The sequence below is a fragment of the Harpia harpyja genome, chromosome 21 (assembly GCF_026419915.1).
Source record: "Harpia harpyja isolate bHarHar1 chromosome 21, bHarHar1 primary haplotype, whole genome shotgun sequence".
In the NCBI taxonomy this organism is placed as follows: Eukaryota; Metazoa; Chordata; class Aves; order Accipitriformes; family Accipitridae; genus Harpia; species Harpia harpyja.
Window position 1 is genome coordinate 2,259,474 of NC_068960.1, and position 20,641 is coordinate 2,280,114.

The 20,641-nt window shown below is 45.4% G+C and overlaps 1 protein-coding gene and 1 long non-coding RNA gene across 3 annotated transcripts; both read right to left on the reverse strand.

Moving 5' to 3' along the window:
- Window positions 1-66: 66 nt before the first annotated feature.
- LOC128135040 (uncharacterized) lies at window positions 67-8,555 on the reverse strand. 2 transcript variants are annotated; one of them, XM_052773481.1, is made up of 12 exons: window positions 8,456-8,555; window positions 7,661-7,979; window positions 7,049-7,178; window positions 6,793-6,886; window positions 5,858-6,008; window positions 5,320-5,482; window positions 4,791-4,916; window positions 3,503-3,565; window positions 1,966-2,088; window positions 1,413-1,568; window positions 700-753; window positions 67-420 (listed from the first exon to the last, which is right to left on the reverse strand). In XM_052773481.1, the coding sequence occupies exons 2-12, from the start codon at window positions 7,764-7,766 to the stop codon at window positions 171-173; spliced, it is 1,416 nt and encodes a 471-aa protein (XP_052629441.1). In that variant the 5' UTR covers window positions 7,767-7,979; window positions 8,456-8,555; the 3' UTR covers window positions 67-170. The 2 variants fall into 2 exon arrangements, with proteins under 2 accessions (XP_052629441.1, XP_052629442.1); XM_052773482.1 differs by lacking the exon at window positions 700-753.
- Window positions 8,556-11,023: 2,468 nt separating this feature from the next.
- Window positions 11,024-15,456, reverse strand: LOC128135044 (uncharacterized). Its single transcript, XR_008232907.1, has 3 exons — window positions 15,282-15,456; window positions 13,229-13,449; window positions 11,024-11,483 (listed from the first exon to the last, which is right to left on the reverse strand). It is a non-coding gene; the product is annotated as an uncharacterized LOC128135044 (long non-coding RNA).
- Between the last annotated feature and the right edge of the window lie 5,185 nt (window positions 15,457-20,641).

Consider the following 20,641-nt stretch of genomic DNA (forward strand, 5'->3'; position numbering starts at 1 on the left):
TAGCGTTTTGTGGGAAGTGTACTAAACAAATTCATGCTCAAATAGAAAGACATTCTTCCTGCTTAGTGTTATGTACCATGCTTTAGTCTGGACAATTTATAGTTGGGTTCAGAGTCCCTCAGAGTGTTACTAGATTTAATGAAAAAGTAAAAGCTGTAATTAAGCAGGTTCTAAACACATGTAAGCAAGAAATCACACTTGCCAACTGTAATCCAGGGCCCAGGCTCTAGCATATCCTTTCCAGTGGGGACACTGCCTGTTCTGAACATCTTCAGGTAGACCTCAAACTGAAAAGGTGTTATCCGGCAGGCAGTACAGCAGGCGAGGCTATTGACAGGAAACAACAGTGAATGCGCAGCATCGAGGAAGTCTCCAGTTTTACACAAGTAGAATGGGATTTTATCTCGAAGGTCTCTTAGCCTGGAAAGAAGGAAGAAAGGAATATTTGATTTTCATTAACATGAAAGTTTACAATACATATGTAAAGAACTAATTATGCTTGACCACTAGTAAGTTACATCTGGTAAGGCGGAAGTTAATTGCAATGCAGCATTGCTTTCACTTCACAAACAGCTGCCAAAATCCTACTGCTTTTCATTCTGCCAGTTTATTGCACATTGAAGAAACACAGACTGGGACAAAATCTTAAGGCAAAGAACCAAATGGGGAAAAAAAAGAAAAGGAAAAAAAGCCACTTACCCTTTGGTATCATTGCATTTCACAGCTCTCAGGTAGCGAACAACTTCTTTATAGCTGGGGAGAAAAAAAGAAGGTGAGTAGGAAGAGGAAGGAAGTGCAAAGCTATACACAGGTCAATCAAATATTTACTACAATTAATGAAGCAAAACAGTAGATCTTCCCACATAAGAGACATCGCACAATAGAATAAAATACAACTGGCAGAAAGAGACAGTTGGAAATAAATTTCAGGAAGCTATCCCCAGATTATCTCTGTACTCTGGCAAAATAAAACAGGTTGCCTTTCAATTTAATTCTTTAAGTGGACTGTATTCTTTTGAATACAGTCTTCTGAAGACCTACAGACCAGAATGCACCTTTTTTGCTGTCTTCCACCTAGTCAGCCTTTGACAAACAGAATTTGTTTTAAACATCAACATCTAAAACCTACTGGGTTTATGGAAACAACAATTATCCACTTCAACATTCTTCTCTGGTCCTGAAGTGTTCAAAGGGCTTGATTCCTTTGAAAAATTTCAAAAAGCTACTGGCCTTGTTGATAAAGTAGTAATGGGCATGAACAGCTTCAAACATGTCTTTTTTTTGTACGTTTCCCCATTATACAAAGCTCCTGCGGATATATGGAAAACACTATACTGCAGTCAATACCATGCAAAATGTAAAAGTTGACTTCATAAAATGAAAAATCCAAACCAAGACCAAACCGATCTTACTTCTTTTTATCTACCAGTTTCTCCACTCGAGCCTCTATAACAGGGAGTGTTTCCCACAGAAATACTTTTCTTCCTTTCTGTGTTCTTTGACCAGTGACATTCTGGCCTTTTAAAACTGTGGTCAGTAATACATGGTCCCATGGCACAACATTCAAGCTGGAAGTACAAAAATAAAGTAATTTTTAACCATGTTTTGTTTGTACACCACAATTTATTTCCCTTAAAAAAGATGAAGATTTACCAATAAAACATTGAGGTTTACAGCTCACTTCTGGGGGGGGAAAAAAAAGGAAAAAAAAAAGAAAGAAAGAAAGAAAGAAAAAAGCTATATGGACAACAACTTAGCTATAGCATTGGACAACAACTTAGCCATAACATCAAACAACAACTTCTCCTGTAAGGACAGGACAAATACAAAGCAGCTAATACTGAAATCTTCCTATAAAATGCTCACACCTAACACTATCAGTGAAAGAACTATTCTATATAGCTGTTTTGCAAATCAGGCAACTATATAAAAATATATTCTGTAAACAAAAACCAAAGAACGTACCTATTTGAGAAGCCAAAACAGTGACATGGAAGTGAGATGGACTGAAAAAAATTAACAAACTTTTCATACAAATTTTTTGGAAAGTCACACAACACCAGCATCCTCTGAAGTTGTACTGTGATCCTATGTTTTGAAAAGACAAAAAAAAAAAAAAAAAAAAGAGAGAGAGAAAAATCAAAACCTCTTAAAATTGGATGAATTACTATTAAGTTGTGGGGTTTTTTTAATCCTATGGGAAACTATGGTGGGTTTTTTTTGTTAAGCATCAGTTTGGATCTATATTTAGATTTGTGTTTTAAGATTTGTCGTGAGTAATGGTATTGCTCTTTTATTATTATTTTTAAACACCAGTGAAACAAAGGTTCTGTGGTCTTAAATTTTAAAACAAAGCTCCCCAGTGAGTATAGGCGAGAAACACTGCAGCAACGTATGATGAACCCGATAGGCAACCTGATCAACCTGAGCTCCTGGCAGCTTCACAGCTAGCGAAACCATATTTGTCTTAACTGAAAACTGGAGATAACACACTGACACAAAGAAGAGTTTACTCTTTTAAAATCTGGGGGAAGGAGGCAAAAAAATTCCTCTTCCTGTTCTTTAAAAGTAAGAAATTAAAAAATTCAAGAATAGTAATTTAAAATGAAAACTGATACAGGATTTAGGTTATACCTGTCATTAGTTTCAAATAAGAGGTGAGAATATATAATTGTTTTTGAGTGCTCCTGAAAAAAGTTAATTCTTAATTCATTAACCTTCTGTTGCAAGTGAATTTCAGGTTAAAGGTGAAATATAAAGCTAAAATGAGAAATGAATTAAGCCAAGCGAGCTAGATGTCCTCATTCATCAGCCTCTGGGGGAACTTTACTGTGTTACATCCCTGACTACTCCATCCCAGTGGAGTACTACAAGACTGCTGTTTTGATCTTTTAACAGACACTATTTACTCTTCGGCTTAATAACCACAAGTAGCTACCTGACACCACCTTCTGGTCTGGCCTTACAGAACACTCCTAGACTACAGTCAAAAAGTAATCCATCTTCTTGGCTTAGAGTTCCCCATTGAGTTATTCTCCTCTGAGGCAACCAAGGTCGTTTTCAATGTTTATATGGCTCTAAATAAGGCAGGTATTGTACTTGTCCTTTGCAGAAAGGGACTAATATTAAACAGAGCTTCTAAAAATCCCAATTTGTAGTGTACAACTGCAGAACCTGATAGCATGCTGAGTTTATATTCTTCTGCCTGTTGCTACCCATCTACAGTCTACACACAGGCAGCAGCAGGCTATTCTTGCTCTGCTCAAACAATGCCTAAGACAGTACAGTGGAGGCTATGTTCCCTTATAAGGAGTTCCCGATGCTACAGAACTGTAAGACTATACATCTGTGCAAGTTTACTTTTGGCTTTTAAGAGCTAAAGCATTCACTATTTTTCTTTATGCCTTTGAATAAAAGTAATTTGAAATGCATTTTAAATGCCAGCAGAAAGTTTGCAGCCAGCAACCATCCCATTGCCATCTCGTCATATGATAAGCCTTACCTTTGCAACAGACAAGGGACAGCAATCTTTAATGAAGCAGTATGACCAAGGTTCTGCCAGCTTCTAAGAGAGGAACAAAAAAGCACTAATTAAAGTTTGGCTTGTTTTCCTGCCTTTTCTCCTTCTCTATACTCAACTGTTTAAGAAAACACTTTTTTCTTAAGAAGCATTGGGAGCTATCATGCTAATAAAAACTATTCCAAACAGAAAAAACAAGTGCTCAAAGTGTAAAAAACATTCTAGAATTAACACTGTTTTACAGCAGTACCTAACCCACCCCCGACCCAAGCAGCATAAAGCAGTACCAAATCTTCTAACCTCCTATATTGGACCTTTGTGGGCACATCTTTGCTTTTACAGGGCCCCTGAAGGGCTGTATATCATCATCCCACGAGAGGGCCAAACCACATCCTATGTAACTACAGTGAATGCTGCAGGACTCATAATAAGCGTACAAAGAGAGACCTACCCAAATAATGTATCCAGCCTGCTCCTTGCAAACCTTGACAGTTCCTCAGAAAGAATTGCAGAGGAGCTGCTGTTTCTGGCCTGTTGAACCAACCCAGACCACGTTTACTTCTCCTTTATAAAAAGCCTTGAATTTAAGCCCCAAAATAGTTAGGTTTTGCAAAGCAAAGCTCTGGGGCCTTGCTCAGGCTAGACAGTAATCAAGCATGAAACAGCCATGATATAAACAAGAAAGTAACCAGCACAAGTAGTAAAGACTAAAGTATTTAAAGTCTGTTTTTATTTATTTATTATGCAGTCCTCCCAGCTGACAGGTCAGCCTCTAGACTTATGGGAGGCATCTAAAACTTATTACCCAAGGAACATCACATCCTCCCTTCCTTCCAGGCCAGAAGCAGATTCTTCACACAATGCAACTTGTGCACTCTCCACTCAGGAAAGCTCCCCTGTCCCTGTACCTTCTCCTGAGGAATTAACTCCACCTGCCATCATCTGCTGTCTCTCACCCTCCCTCCTCCCAGTTCCCATCTCAAATACCTTCCCCTTGTTGGAGATCATCTACCCCCCTCATGACTCAATCCCACTTAACTGCTTCCTCTCACATCCAACCTTTAACCTTCTCTTTTCCCCAAAATCCCTCCCTGTAACCAATCTCATTTCTCCCTCTGGTGTACTCATTTTTCTCTCACAGTGCTGCAGCCAAGGCTGTGATCTTTACACTGTCCTTAGCCTTAATAAATGGAAAAGCAGAACTCTCTGAGTCTCCTCCTTTTCAGAAGCAAACAAAGATCACACACTAGATGTGGAACTGGATACTTACAGAGCAGGGTCTTTATGGAGTGCTATCTCTTTAGCTGCTCCCAGAAACATGACAGCAGCAGCTTTAGGACTCTCTCTTTCTGCCTGATTTAAAAATCTTGTTACCAGCGCAAAAACTCCAGAATACCTAAGAAAGTTAAGTAATCTATAAGATAAAGTGTCTGCAATGATGTACTTCGTAAACAAATGGCAATTATGACCATTCTACAGTTTGAGAGCAAATTGACTTGCCTTTCCTTGAAAAGCATCTATAATATAGTGAAAAGGTATTTGCACAACCATTACTTTAAGCATTTCAAAGGCACATACCATCGAATAAAAGCTGAACCCCATTCTAAAAAAACAAATTAGTAAAAATACAGGCTTTACTTTCATGCTTTCCCAGGTTATAGCTCACTGGCCAAGTAAATTCCCTCAACTATGTTTCTGCTATATCAGGTGCCATGATTCTGATTATCACTTGACTAAAGGAAATCAAACCTGCGCTGACCAGTATGTACTGCTAGTAGCTAAGTTCTGTTGCCGCTTACTTGTATACAATCTCCATGTTGCGTGATCTGCAGATATTGCATTGCCCAGGAGGCAATTTTGGGAGGCAAAAGCATTCATGTTGTGTGGGAGGCATTCTTTCTCCAACCAGATACTTATTATATTCCACAGAAAGTTCCTGGATAAATTTTATTAGAAGACTTCCTAAGAGAGCAGACAGATGTGAAACCATTAGTGCATTATTTTTTTTTATTTTTTCAAAGCCAAAAGAAACAGAAAGACAATCATAAGTACGCCATGTAAAATATTTAGCAAGTTACTTGCACCCTATCTTTTTTCCCAGGAAAACTTTGTTGCTTTTTCCAGAGGGAGGAAAGCAGGAAAGTACATAAGCTGGGTCGTCTGCAGACCTGTGTCTGATCTGAGTATGGCCCAGAAAGAGAGTAGCAACAGTAAGCTGCTACCTGAAAAATTCACCAAGCCTTTGCAAGAAGAGCTGTAGACCAGACAAGCTGTCCAACAAGTCACAGACTAAGCAGCCACAGATCTCTCGGGATAGTATGAGAGCATAACGCTTACCACCATGCCGAAGGTCTGCATCTATATCTGTGAGGTCCAAATTGAACATTACAAGAACACCAGCCAAGGCAAAGTCACGCTGGTCCTTCCAGAATTTGCTTTTGTTGTGTGCATTGCAGTGACAGAGGGAAGGGGTTGTCCAATTCTGACACTATTTCATAAAACATGAAAAGCAAGGTAAGTGCTTTTTTTTTTTTTTTCCTCTCCAGTTGAGCAAATTAAAAGTAGGTTCCTCTCTCTGTCAGGAGGACTACAATTCATTTCGTCCTTTACGCAGCTAGACAAAGCCACAGTGAAGTATTCTGACAGTCAGGGCAAGAGGCCAATATGGCAATACCTCAATACTATGGCTTAAAAAGAAGAAACCCCAAACCCACAATAATTTACCCTCATTCCTGAATACCTTATAGAGACACTTTGGGCTGGCACCCTCCCCATTGTAAATTAGTAACAGGGCACTGTCTTTGCATGTTCACCCCAACTTTGTTCACAGTTCAAAGTTTTCTGAATTCTAAGAAAAACCCAAACAAACTCCACATGCCCAACAACTCCCCACCTGCTCCTTAGAATAGGAAAAACTAGAAGTTTGACATTTGTCTAGTGCAGTGAGAAGCAGTCTGATTTAGTAATCTGATTCCGTGAAATACATTGTGTGCCTAAGACAAACAGAAGGTACATTTGCTTAAACCAAGTGAATGTCTAATCCAACAACTGGCTGGACTACTAGAAATAAACCCAGACAGCGACCGCATTTTTAGTAGCATTGTGAAGTAACAGATACCTCTCCTCATCTAGGAGAGGAACGGTTAAAATAATGAGATTTCACGTATCATTTAATCTTTTAGTGTTTCTTAAAGAGTGATTTCTTTTAAGAAGACTGTTGAGTAATTTAGTTTACTCAAAGTTATGCATTTCTTGATTATGGCTCTTCTTACCTCAGAAGCTAGCTTATCACAAATGTAGCAGTAGCACTGATTACAAATATCAGCATTTTTCCCAAGGGGTGAACACGTATCACATTCCATTCGCCTACAGAGTTGAAAAATAGAATGTTATTTATGAAACAAGTTACATGCTTCTCCAACTCTACTTCTGCCTTCAGGTGTTAAAAAGCTAACAAGGTTACTTGACAAGGTGGACTAAATGTGGAAAATTAACCCCCCCTATTAACCTCCACATCACTGAACATACTCAAACGGGTGTATTGTACAGTCGTATCTTGCATGAGGCATCACTTTAGCTTGTTTACAGAAAGTAACCATTAGTTCGCATTCCTCATCCACAACTTCTTCAGATTTCTCCTCTTCCAGGGCGGACTTCTCTGTAGAAAAGAGAATATGCAGTGTAAATCGGTATAAAGGTAACTACAACTTCATTACAAATTCAGCCAGCTATTGACATTTATTTCTTAAAGACACTATAAGGCACGAATTTTCACAAGATTTCACGTGGTGCCAATAAGAATGGTACACTGGCCCAGGACAAAAAAAACTTCCACACACTATCAAAACAGAGGTAACTTAACCAAAAAGGATCTAATAGACATTGAAAAGGCCTAGTCTCAGCTAGGTTTGTAATATTTTGAAACCACACAGCAGTAGTCTTTAAAGTAACTAGTGCCATCAAAGAAATCCCAAACATCATGAAATAATGGTAGTTCCTCCTGGTTTTACTTATTTTTGAAGTAGTTAGTTTTCCTAGCAGCAGAAAGACACATTTCAAGCATATCACACAATATTTTACTTCAGTTTATTTCAAAAGTTCTTTACAGAACTTCATTGACAACAGCAGCACAGTACTTACCCAATGGGTCTACTAACAGAACTGAATTCCCAAGCATGCTTTCAGCTTCATCATCGCTGATCAGGATTATGCTCTGCTCTTTCTCTTCTCTTTTCGATGGCCCCATGGTTATTGAACTCCAAAGGAAAGGAACTACTTGGCAGCAAATAGGACACAAAGATAGTTCACGCTTTGAAGGTCTTTTCCTCAAGAAGGGAAGAAACAGACTTCTCCAAGACCCAAACTATTCATCTATATTGAGTAAGTTACAGTAGGGACAGAAACATAGGGCAGTCAGCAGCTCAAAAAACATTGCAGTTTCCAGCCAGAGCCGAGAGAACTCTAAAAACAAGGGGGTGGGAATAGGAGGGGGGAAAAAAAAAAAAGAAAAAAAGGATGAGAGCTGGCATTCCTTTGGTGGGACCGCCCTTGAAAGAACTATCTAATGCTAACAACTTCTGGTACTCACAATACCTTAGCTGTCGCTGCCTGCTCGAGGCACCAGATCCCCAGCACAGACCCGCCTGCTCCCTCCCTCTCCCCCTCCCAGCTCCCCACCCTCAAACAGGCGCACCCAAATCACCCTGCCTGCCCCCCCCCCGCCAATAACCCCCCTCGGCCGTCACACAACAATCTCCTGCCCCCCCCCCCCAGCCCCCTCACCCACCCCCCCAACTGCCTCCTTCCCCCCCCCGCCTCCCGGTGGGCCCAAACCCACTCCCCAACCAACCGCCCCCCCCCCCGCTTCCCCTCGCTCCTCAACCCCCTCCCACCATACCCCCCCCCTCCGAATCCCCCCCAAGCGCTCCCCCTCACCATAGGACCCCCCCCCGGCCCCGCTTGCCCGAGCCACTCCCGCCACCGCCGAACCGCTCAACCCCGCCACTCTTTGAAGGAACAAGCGCTTCCGGGGCGGCGACCCCGGAAGGGGTCCGCGCGGTGACGCTGCCCCGCTCTACTTCCGCCCTGGCTGCGGGGTGGCGGGGCTGCGGGGGAGGCCGCCATATTTAGTGAGGGCAGGGGGGCTGCGGAGGAGGCCGCCATACTTAGTGAGGGCAGGGGCAGCGGGCCTCACGCCTGCGGGGCCTGGTGCGGGCTCGGCTCCTTCAACGGCAGGGCTCCCACGGTGTTTAAATAAACCCTTCGTCCTCCCCAGGCTGTAGAACGAGAGGGAAATCGGCATCAGCGCAGGGTCCTGCGGGAGGGAGGCGGCGAAGCCCCGTCGCGTCTCCTGCGGCCTTTCGGGGGGGCATCTCGGTGGCCCAGGCCCCACAGGTGACAACCTGCGCGCACGGCTGGCTGCGTGGCCACAGATGCCTCCCCGCAGCCGGGGGAGTTGGTTCCCTTCCAGTCAGGCTGGGGTATGCTCATCCCGAGCCAGCGTGGCCAGCAGCTGCTGGCAGAGGAAATGTTTTCGCTGCCTGTGGTCATCCCTAATCGCCATGTTCTGTCACGACAGGTTTTTCCTACGGCAAACCCAGCGGGAGATCTGTGAGGAAAAGGCCGCATCCAGCAGTTCGAGGATTTCCTCAGTAACACTAGATGGTACCAGAGCTCCACACAGGCTCAATCAGCACCCAGCCGGACAGAAAGTACCTCAAAAATGGAAATTCTGAAACATGGAAAGCTGAAGATGTAAAGCTGCAATACATTAATATGCTGTTGGCAAAGTAATCGCTTTTTCTATGGGAAAAAGCGGATAGGGGACTTCTTGCGAATAAAATAAGGACGTTTTTCTGGTGTTCAGGGCAGTGGGTGTAACATAGTATTTGTGGTTAAAAATTATCAGCAAAGCAACAGTATTACAGCACCTGGTAGGGAAGCATTTGAAGACCAGTTCTGAGGGAATTTTTCGTTACCAGTAATTAGTTAATAGCTAAGGAAAATCTAGCGAGTATTTTAACTTAAGCAGAAACTGCCATTAAATCATAAAAATAAGGTACATTACATCGTTAGTATTAGGAACTATTGAAACAGCACTCAGAACATGATCACCTTTTTCTGTAAGCAGCTGCACACATTGCAACATGCTGCCTGAAATATTCATGCATTAAAAAAAAAAAAAGCCTTCCTGTAAATGAATATTTATTCCATGAATAATCCTTAATGTCTTCATAGCTTTCAACACATTTGGGCAAAATGTTTCAAGTTTCTGTGCTTACAATGAAAAATCTAAACCTGACACCTAAGTAGGTAGCCTGATTTCAGCTGTATAGAGCACTTTCAGTAGAGACATCATTTCCTTCACACAGTTGCCTCTGTAGCATGACAGCATTTTAGCAGCCTCGAGTAACTCAACACAGCAATTTAGGTGATGAAATGAAGGATTGAGATAGCAGGGAGAAATAATAAAGGCAGAACTGGCACTTGGCCAGAATAATTTTTCTAAAACTCCACTCTCATGCAGAAGTCCTGCGAGATGATCTTATGGCTAAATATGGTCAGAACTTCAGTGCTGCGCCTCATCCAAAACACAGCGACGCTGGTGTTTCCTCTCTTTCCAGATGAAGAGTTGGCGTCGGTGCCCTATTTTTAGTGGTGTGGGTGTAAAATATGTTGGTTAAGTTTCACATCGCCTGAGCTTGGCCTGTTCTGCCATGTTGGGTTTCGTGCCCAGACCTAGCAAAGCTCAAGGTCTGGGATTGACATCATAGGCTCCTGCTTCATGGTCTTTGTCTTGTAGGTCAGTCTCTTGCATTTGGGGTGAAGAGAGAACTCTCCTGCTCCTTGAGCCCATAACTCAAATGTAACGCCCCACCCTGAGCCACAAGCTGCGTGAAGTAAGCAAAAAAAGAGAAAGAGCTTCCAGTGAACTCCCAGTCACAGTGAGAGGACCAGCGATTAGGCTGGCGTTCAATCCATTTCAACAGCCAGCAAAAGCTGGTCCATAAAGTGCTAGAAATGTCTCAAAACACACCTGGAAATGCAGATTCTTCTGCTCATGTTTCAGCACAAGAGCAACAGCTTTCCCATCACCTCACAGCACAGACTGCTTTGCCGTGCGCTTGGCTCTGCCCCTTTCTGTGCGAAGGAAGCGGGAACTCTGTACTGCTGTTTGCTGGGGCTTGGCGCAGCGCGAGGTCATGTTTGTCAGCTGCCTGGAATGGGAGTAGAGGCTTGGGAATAGACAAGATAAGGCTATATTTGGAGATATCTAGTAACCTTGAAATAAAGGAGTGGAATATAGATAATAATTAGCTGCAGGCTGGAAGGTGAAACACTAAGGAAGAAATATGCAACACCACGTATCAGTAAAGCTGCTACCGGCTGTTAGGGCTGTGCCCGTCACTTCCCCACAGAGCCCTGCCACGCTCTTGGTTTATTTTACAAGGGAGAGGCGTGGAACGGTCCCAGTCTGGACCCACATCAGTGCTTCTAGGAGGCCTGACAAGGAGCAGTCTGGACCAGGTCAGGACATTAACTGGAGGTGCAGAAGACTTCTGCTCCCTGGGAATGAACAGCCGTGGGCTGGAGGAATGGGTTTCTATCCACCAGCGCCTGAAGTAGAAGGGGAATTTATCTCCGACTGCAACAGCCAAGCTGTAGAGCAAACAGACCATTAAAATGTCCATTCAAAAAAAATTTCACAACCCATTTATATTTACTGTTGCTTCATTCTGTTGAAAGTCAAAAGCCCATTTGTACCCGATGAAAGGCTTGGGATAGATCAGTTGACTGGAAAAGGCTCTGAGGATTGAAACCTACAATTCCACATGGACAAGTGCTAATCCATCAGTCTGCTGAGCCCAACCAAGGTGCCGCAGGTCTTTCCATGCACTCGGAGCTGACTCATGTCATGGCTCTTGTGCTCGTTTGGCCCAAAAAAGGATGTTCAGTGCTGGAACTGTAAAAGACATTCTTATAACTGAGCTTCTGGGAAAAGACTTGTGGTCTTTTCTAGCTACCTTCAGCATCTCCGCAGATTCATTGCCTCTGTTAATGGGCAAACTTTCCATGGTGACATGAAGACAGGTCGCCCCCCCCCGCTTTAATCTTTGAAGTGCCTCCTAGTGCATTGCAATGGGCTGACGAAGCATCGTCTGCTCTATGGAATCAGCTCTGCTCAGGTTTCATAAGGAAACAGGACTTATGTGATTGTAACGTGCATATGAGTGAATGACAGGCCCTGTTTGTATCGTGATGTTGCTGAGATGGGAGGAAACCATCCTTGTTCTCCAAAAACCAGGGTTCAAGAGGAGGGGTTGAGAAAAACCATGCCTACTGTGAAGGAAGAAAAAAAGCTAGCAGAGCGAGAAAAACTGGGTTAGCTCAGGGCCTGCTTTAGCAGCTCTCTACCTCTGTCTAAGTAAGAAACAAGCTTTTACTCGAACCCTGGTTTTGTGAGGAAATGAGATTTATGTGGTGATAGCCTGTGTGTGAGTGTATGTTTCCCCCACAGCCCCAAACCCCGGTAATTACTGAATTCTAGTGCCCATTTCAGCCAAATGGACAGCAGGTAGAAGTCCCAAAGGTAACACGTTCCTAAAAGTGTTGTGATGAGAGATGTGTGCATGTGAGAGACAGAAACCCTCCATTTATGCCTTCTCTGAATTCAACCATGAGCAGAAAACTTCAAATCCAGGATTAGATGGGACAAAATTTCCCAAGCCATGGAAGACCCTTGGTAGCATTCATGCCTACGAGACACCAGAGAGCCCACCCAGTAGAAAACGCCTAAGAAGGGGACTCTGGGTGGCTGATCAGGCAGGAATTGCTCTGGGTGAGGTATTCGTCATGTCTTTTTTCCCACATGGCTTTTCTGGTGTCTAAGAAGGGGTGAAAGCCTGCCACAGCCCCAGTACAATTGGGTTTAAAAGTCCATCAACCACGAGGCACGAATCCATTGGAAACCAGGCTTCATTACTTCCAGTGCTAACAGGACAATGTGGGGTTTTTTAATGCATGAGCAAAACCTGTTCATTTAGCTCTTTCCCCTTGTAATTTCTTTCCTTCCCCAAGACCAAGTAAAGTAGAAATTAGATGCCGTGAGAAAGACCGTTCTCAGGGTATTTCAGGCCCTGTAAAAATGGTCTGGTTTGTTGGCTTTTCAGGGGGACAACAGCCAGGCCAGGGCAGGAGAATCACAAGGACTCACCGGCGCTAATTCACCTTCGGCTATGAGCCAGCCCGCGTCCCGAGCGGGAGAGAGGAGAGGTGGAGATGCTCCCTACCTCGGCACAGCGGCAGCCAAGAGCTCTCAATTTAAGAAACAGATGAATATGAACCTCGTTGGAATGCCTTCAAAAATCTGCTAGCACTCTCCTCCCTGCCGAAAGCCGAATAAATCCCCTTCGTATTTCAGGCTCCTAGCGAGGCCCTGAAATATTATCAGTGCTCTTTGACACTCTACCTGCCCCTCATCCCACCTGGCTTTCTACAAAACACATTTCCTCTGCTTTCAGGAAAAAAAAAAAGAGAAAAAAAAAAAGTCAGGTTCATTCGAACCCTGACACTTCTCTAGCACTAGGGTGATCAAGTCTCCTCCATTTTATATTTGGTATTTTAATAGGGTTTCCTTTTAGACCTTTAATGAGTTTTTATTCCCCTTTGTATATCAGACGCTTCAGTCCGACCGACAGTTTTACTCACCCCATGTGGAGTAATATGAACAGTCAGGACAACCTTTTATTCCTGTGGCAAGGTTTGCTCTGCCAACATTTTTCTTTTGCTCGCAGTTGGGGGGATGTGTTTTGACCCTTTCCTCACCGCCGTTTCACCCATCTTCCAGCCTTTGAGCGAGGACATTCCCCCTGGTGCAGAGGCAGGAACAAACCCAGCCCTGCTGTCCACGCTCTCAAACGCTTGCAGCTCTGTATCAAGGAAAGAGGGGAAAAAAAAACCAAACCAAAACAAAAACCAAAAGCAAATGTGGGAGCTTTGGCTCATCTGAACAGCTGAGTTTTGTTACCTCAGCCTGAGCCCAGACTTCCAGGACATTTTTTGACAGTTTGCAGCAAGCGGGTCGGGCTGGGGGCTGTCCTCGTGCCTCCAGGGAGCTCATGGGCTGTGTAGGTTTGTGACTGCGCTGGGGAGTCTCACCGTTTGCACAACACACACGGTGACGAGCGATCGGCTGGAGAACAAGCCAAGCTGTGACTCTGCCCCATTTATTTCTAGCATATCCCAAGCCCAGCACAGAGAGAGAACAAATCTCATTCTGCAAGGCATGAGGTGCCCAGTCTCGCGGTCATGCTGCAAGGCCAGCGGGAAAAGATGCATGCCCGAGCTGCTCGGGGGACGAGGTGGTCCCCACTGGTCCTGGACTGAGTCAGGAGGCACCCAGATCCCATTTTCTTTAGCCACGGATGGCAAGAAGTCACTGATGCCACGCAGGAGGGTTGTTGCAGGACACTTGGCTGGAGTTATAAAGGATTATACACGCCAGGTTAGGTGCTGCACAAATAAATAAATAGGTGTCAGTCCTGGCCCCCAGATCCTGCTGGACAAACAGTGATACGATGGGTGATGTGGGATGGGAGGAGTGCATGAAGGGGGGGAAAAAGGTAGAGCCACTGCGAGAAATTGAGAACCCAAATGGGCAGGTGGGTGCAGAGCGAGCCCTCGCTCCAAGTGATCTTGGGGTATCGGCATTCTCCAGCCACAGGGATTTGTGGCAACATTTTTACAAAGCAAATTTTGGGGTAGAGGAGATTGATGTGCAAATTTATGAACACTTTTTTGGATGTTTTGTTCTGCATTTGGGAGCAGGGGACCATCTAGGTGCCTTCTACTGTCTGCAAGGCAGGCAGAGTGGTTTCAGGCATTTCTGGTGCTTAATTACACAGGTCCAATGGAGTTGTATAATTTGAAAACATATGCCATTAAAGGTTACATATTAAGCATGGTCTTGTTTTTTTGATGTTGCAGAAGGCTTATACTCATCTGCTGAGAATTAGGAGGTTATTATTCTGCGGAAGCTAATCCAAATTGCCTGTTATCCATAGGCAGAAAATTAAAGGAATATTTAAGCCCATTCCACAGATTACAAACTTGGTGGCATAGCTCTGCAACCAGTAGTATTAGTATCTTGCATTCGATAGTTGCCAATAATTTAAGTCAACTGTTTAACATCTGGCATTACTATATAATGTCTGGCTTAAGCTGTAACCTTTTTTCCCCCCATGCTTTTAGAAAAGCTTTTTCTGCTCTGAGAGAATTTTGATTACTAAAGCCCTTCCCCAGGACAGATTTATCCTGTGATTTAACATTTTGTGATGGAGTCTCATTTTGAATCAGTTGAGTAATTGGCAGTGACTTTGATATTAAACTGATTCATGATGTACATCCAGGCCCTTAAATAATTTAACATTATTGTCTTTATAATCGAAGCCCCTTTTTGCCCATTAAAAAGTATTGGAAACAGTCTAGTGATCCGCTTTGATTAAAACTAAAGTGCAGAGGATTGGTAATGATTAGAGATGGTCAGCCTTCCCCTCCCGGTCACCCTCGGCTGAAAGGCACTGCTTGGCTCTGTGCAGCACCAAGCATGGGCTGATGGCCCTGGTGGTTCCCGGACAGCGTGCACGTTCAATACCCAGCAATAACTGAGGCTGCATGGCTCATGTGCAAGGGATTTGAACAGTCTCCGTCCAAGCGATGAATGGGAAAATACACCTATCATCCCACCAAGCACTGGCAATACCTTTTTGCTGGCCGAGCGGTGCAGTCCTGGTGTTGGTCTGGGAGCAAGGCGTATGGCCAAGGACGGCGTGCAGCAGAGCTGCAACCCTCGCCGAGCCCGTCAGGTAGCCAGGACGCCCTTCTCGTGATGGTGTCCGACAGACCTTGCCTCGCTGTAGGGCCTCCTCCGTTCAGTCTTGGAAGAAAACACTGTGCAAAAAATAGTTTTGTTCTTTTTGGAAAGCTCTTAACTGCAATCGGTAAATCTGGGCAAGGAACGTAGAGATTGCATTAGAGGAGATCTATGGCTCTCATCACCACTGAGGGACTAACATCGGGTGAACAAGGTGCTTTGGGTAAAAAGTAAATGTAAACGGGCCAAACCTCATCTCTTTTGAAACCAATGCCACAGCTGCCGTTGCTGGAGCCCGGCTGTCACCCGGTGAGCCGATCCCCGGTGAGAGCCCACTGGATGGACGGCCGCCGCGGGTCCCAAGCAGTCCCGCTGCCGCCACCCGGGAGAGGAAGGCTGGGCGCTGCGGAGCCTCGGCACGCCAAATTAAAAGCTGTCCATTTCACACTCCACTCTTCCCCGGCCTTTGGCAGGGGCTATGATATAACAGGTTTTGCATAGCTGCTAGACATCTTCCTAATAGTATCCCCTGTGAATTCTAAATTTCAGTCACAGCCTCTAAATTTTCATTAAGAGCAGTCACACAGAGAGAATGATGGATTAGATTTTATTGTTGGAAAATCTCCAGATAAAATTAAAGTGCTTCTTTCTTTTCTGAAACCTTTACCTTTCCCCTGTGGTGCCCTATAAATAAGGTATCAAATAATGTTTATCCTTTTGAATTCTGCAATCTTACATGTTTCATGCTTACTCCTGACCACTTTCCTGCTTCTTCAGAGATGTCACTCTTCGGTTAAAGCCCGGGAACAGACACGCTACCTCACAGGCTTTGCTTTACTATAAAGCAGCCTGACTTTGTGTCCCAGCAGCACGTAGGAGACTTCACTTAAGTCCAGGTACATATTTGTAAATACAGTGTTGTCTCTTTCCCTTTCCTGGAAGTCTTTCTTTCATTTCCTTCCTCCTTCCTATCCAATTCCCTCTGTCCTTTCTTTTTTCCCTAGCTCTCCATCCTCTCTGCGCACATCTAATCTGTGCAGCTTGCAGACAGATGAGACGCCGCTTCGGTATACGCCACGATCACGGGGCCCGGGCTGAGGCACTTTCTGCTGGGAACCAGCCGCTGCCTCCAATAGCCAAACCGTGATAAGTGGTATCCGCTCCCACTGCCCCTGGCCAGCAGATTTTTATAGCAGATGTTGTTTCTTCCTACAGTGAAAAGGAGAAAAAAAGTATCCTTTTAGGACAGAGGTCTTAAACAGTTTTAGATGCTTTCAGTCTTACTAAAGAAAGCAAGAGCCCTGCAGGCAGTTGGTAGGAAGTGTTCAAGAGCTGGTAATGCTGGCATGATTCATACTGGTGTCAGCTCGTTTAAATTAAATTCCACGGGGATTTATCCAGCAAAGGCTCCAAACAAGTTTTAGACAGCATCCCCCACCCCTCTCACTTCACAGCATCTTAAATTAATACAGTGCAGAGGCCAGGACTGTACCAAGACAAAAGGTTGGCCAAGAGAGGAGGTTTCTGGGCTCCCAAACAGAGGGAAGGGTCCCTGCTTCCCACCACGAGCGCAGGGAACCAACATACCCAGGGGAGAAAGAAAAGCAGTTTTCCTGCTGAAGTTAACACAAGTCATCACTGTCAGCGGGGGTCACTGTGTCTCGAGTTGGAGCCGGGGTCCCACACGGGGTCTCAGCCCTGGGGGATTACGTGACTTACCGTAGCTGGGCTCAGAGGATGACCCTCATCTTCGGCAGGGCTGCAGCCCGCAGCAGCCTTTCCCTCATCCCAGAAGGCTACGGCTGCCCCACCAGCACCGCACAAGCGGGTCACTCCTGGGGCTCTTGCAAGCCAGCAATATATTGCATTTCCAGGCTGGCCGGAGCCTCAGAGCAGGGTCAAGGCTCCCTTGCCAGCCTCCCAGGACCTCTCCTGCTGCTGTTTCCCCATGGCGCAGGCTGTTATGATGGGCCGATGGGTCATTCCCACCATTTCAGTACATTTGCCTCCTGATTTACCCTGCTTGGGTAGGAAGATAACCCACACTACCAGAGAGCCAAGCCAGTTCCTTGTCTCAAAGGTCCTCCAACCCACATGGATCAGCCAGGGCTCAGCTCCCTCAATGTCCTTCCTCTCTGCCCAGAGAAGGTGGAAGGACTTCCAAGAGGAACAACTTGCCCTTCTTCTCCTTATAATGCCTCCCACCAGAAGCATGCAAGGGAGCTATCAGCACAGGTGATCTGTGGGTGTCAAGCTCATTAAAATCATTAGAGTTTGACAAATTTGCACCAGCTGGGCATCAGGCCCTTGGTTTTCACTCCAGTTTTGATTAGCCACCACTGACCTAGAGGCTGCTTAACAGAGTAAGGACCCCAGGCTGAGCCTGCCGGCACCCGTGGCAGTTGTCCCTATAACTATTTTCCTTTGTAAAAAAATTTCTCAGAACTCTTCTCGCACCAGTGGAAAAATCATATATCGGCCGGGAAACAAACAGAAAAGGATCCGAGTCTCATCCTCTCTGCTGCATTTTAATGTCATCCCAAAGGAAGCAGTGCTGCCTTGGCCACTTGCAGAACTCACCGAGTTTATTGGCTACTTTTATTGGTTTGTCTGTGCCACGTTTTGCAGGCAGCTGTGCCAAGAAAACACCGTGGCTTTCCAGAGATGAGGCCTCAGAGAGGCAGAGGTAAGCCCAGGAGAAGAGTGAAAAGCTGGAAAGAGGAACCTTGTAAATTTGGTACCAGCAAGGATGGAGGGGTGCCAAAGCTGACCGAAATCTGCCATGAAACGAATCAGATCGCAGCCTTCCCTTCCCTGTGCAGAAGTCACGACGCCCACAGCTGGGAGAGCGGCCAGTGTTATTTTTGGGCAAGATTTATGCAAGTTCCAAGCAGAGTCTCAGCGAAAAGGAAACGAGGGGGAGAGATGGAGGTTTCTTTTTAACAGAGATGTTGGAAACACATGGAAGTCATGAGCAAAGAGTTAGAGCACCTACTCTGGGGTTGAATACCTCTGGACTGGACAGACCGGGAACAGACCACCACAGACCAAACACGGCTGTTCCCCAATAGTTCATGAGCTGCAGCAACAGATCTGAGGAACAGCTAAGCCAGGCTCCCCACCAGACCTGTCCCCAGGTCCTCCCCCTGCCCCAGGTCCCACTGCACGTGCTGGGTGCAGGATCACAAGGCCATGGTCCTAAATTGCAAATACGATTTAGCTGAGCAGAGGAGGCAAGATTGCTTTGGCCGCTTCCTAAAAGGGCAATCTCCACGGCCCCGCTGTGGGACGAGGGGAGAGCAAGGGGCACAGGGAAGCACAGGACCTTTAACTCCATTTTCATTTGGGAGGGAGGTGTTGACATTTTAAATGCCATGAATAATAGATAATTGGCAGTGTCTTGGATTCATGAAGTCACTGAAAAGCAAAAAACCCCCTTTTTCGATGCCTGTGGTAACGATCCAGTATTGGGTTATAAGTGACTCAAGTGAGGACCGTGCGATGGCAGGGCACGCGCGGAGCCGGGAAGCGTGCCCGCGGGCCAGCACGCTTGGCAGGGTGTTTCGCAAGGATCAGCTGGACGCCATCCTGCCCTTGCGCTGCTGGTGAAGTCATCGTGGCTTTGCACCCCCCTCCTCGTCCCACTCCCGAGAGGACGGGGTAGAGCAGCTGTAGCTCAGCACGTCAGGCAAAAAAATCATCGTCTTCTTGCCTGCCGCCTCTCTGGGGCCCCGACATCACAGGCGCTCGGAGGAGAGGTTTGCTCTGCCCGGGCTGAGCTCTTCACCTCCTGACTTGTGCCAAGTACGCACAGAGTCGAGCAGAGGAGCTGAGTCGAGAGCAGTTCCTCGCCGGAGGGTTTTGCTTGTAGATGAACATGTGCAAGTAGGTCCTTCTGGCTGCTGATCACCCCCGCGTAGGAACACCAGAGGTACCACAGCTCCGGCACGCACTGCGAAGGTGGGATGTCTTACGATAAGAAGGAAGCACTTTCTTTTTACTACCTGGTTGTTCCCGGTGTTTTGCATCTGTTAGGCACATCACCTCTTAAAAAGAGGAGTGGACCAGCTGCTGCTCCCTGGAAATCATTACTGGAGTCTGTGTGGGTATGCACACCTCTGCATCCGCATGACTCTGCACATCAAAACCGCTTCACGCAGAGGCTCAGTTACTCTGAAACCATCCCATGCTTATGGAAAGAGACTCAAAGCTGAATTTCAGAGGCTTTGTCCACCGATCCTAGCACCTGGACCATCAGGATGGCAGCCTAGCCCGGTGTAGGTTCACCAACATCAGTACGATGTGGCTGCTGTTGACCCTGTCATTGCAGCGCTGGACTGTGTACCCCATGCACCCTATCCATCATTAGCTTGGGTCCTCTGCCCGCCTGCACAACACCACGGCTAGAAAACCCCAAGGAAATGCCATCCCTACACAGGGAGGTGCTGGGAGCCGCAGGAGTCTTGTGGTCCCTTCTGGGAGCAGGACATGCAGGGTCACATCAAAAGTCCTAAGAAATTCAAACCCTGGGGATTATGGAGGAATCTGTATGCTGTTTTGCCAATATACCCTAATTTTCTCTTTCTCTGGCTAATTCTAATCTCAGGCACACTCAGATAAGCCTCAAGACATTACACTGAAAGAAACAGCTAGCTCAAAGGACACGTGTGGCCTTATCTTCTCCATGCATTCATTTGAATAAATCTGTTCCGAAGGTACTTTACATAAACACGTTGAAGGACAAACCCTGGCTCACCTCTAGGGAGTCTGTCTTATCAATGAAGTCTATAGGAGGCTTTTAACGGACTCACAAGGGCACTGGCGTTGCCCTTAGGAAAATGCACTGAAAGTCGAAACCCCAGGATGCTATTCTACTTGCACTCTACCAAACTATCCCTCCTCCTGTGCTCAGTTTTCCTATTCATAAAACTTGAGTAATTAATACTGAGTAACTGCTGAGGGATTTTACAAGCCTCGGTGAAAGATCTTTTATTTACTGAAATGGGGAAGTTTAACTTGGAGAACATCACGTTAAAGCCATTGTGAGTGCAAAGCTTTAAGAACATTTTTATCAAATTGAAACTAAATGGTTTGCAGCAATAAGAAAGTTATCTTCAGGAAAAACCACCAAATTGAAGTTATTCCTAGGTTATTAGCTGGAGCGGATATATTGTTGGTTTAGTATCGAGATGTGTGTGAACAAAGACCAAAACTCAACCACGTATCCAAATATCAGTAAGAATAAATAT

Bases quoted from the DNA above. Each gene is read 5' to 3' on its own strand.
- LOC128135040 (XM_052773481.1), bottom strand. From the start codon at position 7,766: ATGGGGCCATCGAAAAGAGAAGAGAAAGAGCAGAGCATAATCCTGATC. The intron at 2,089-3,502 runs GTAAGGCTTATC...TTCAAAACATAG, and splicing joins GTCCCTTGTCTGTTGCAAAG to GATCACAGTACAACTTCAGA. The intron at 754-1,412 runs GTAAGATCGGTT...TTTTCTCCCCAG, and splicing joins AAACTGGTAGATAAAAAGAA to CTATAAAGAAGTTGTTCGCT.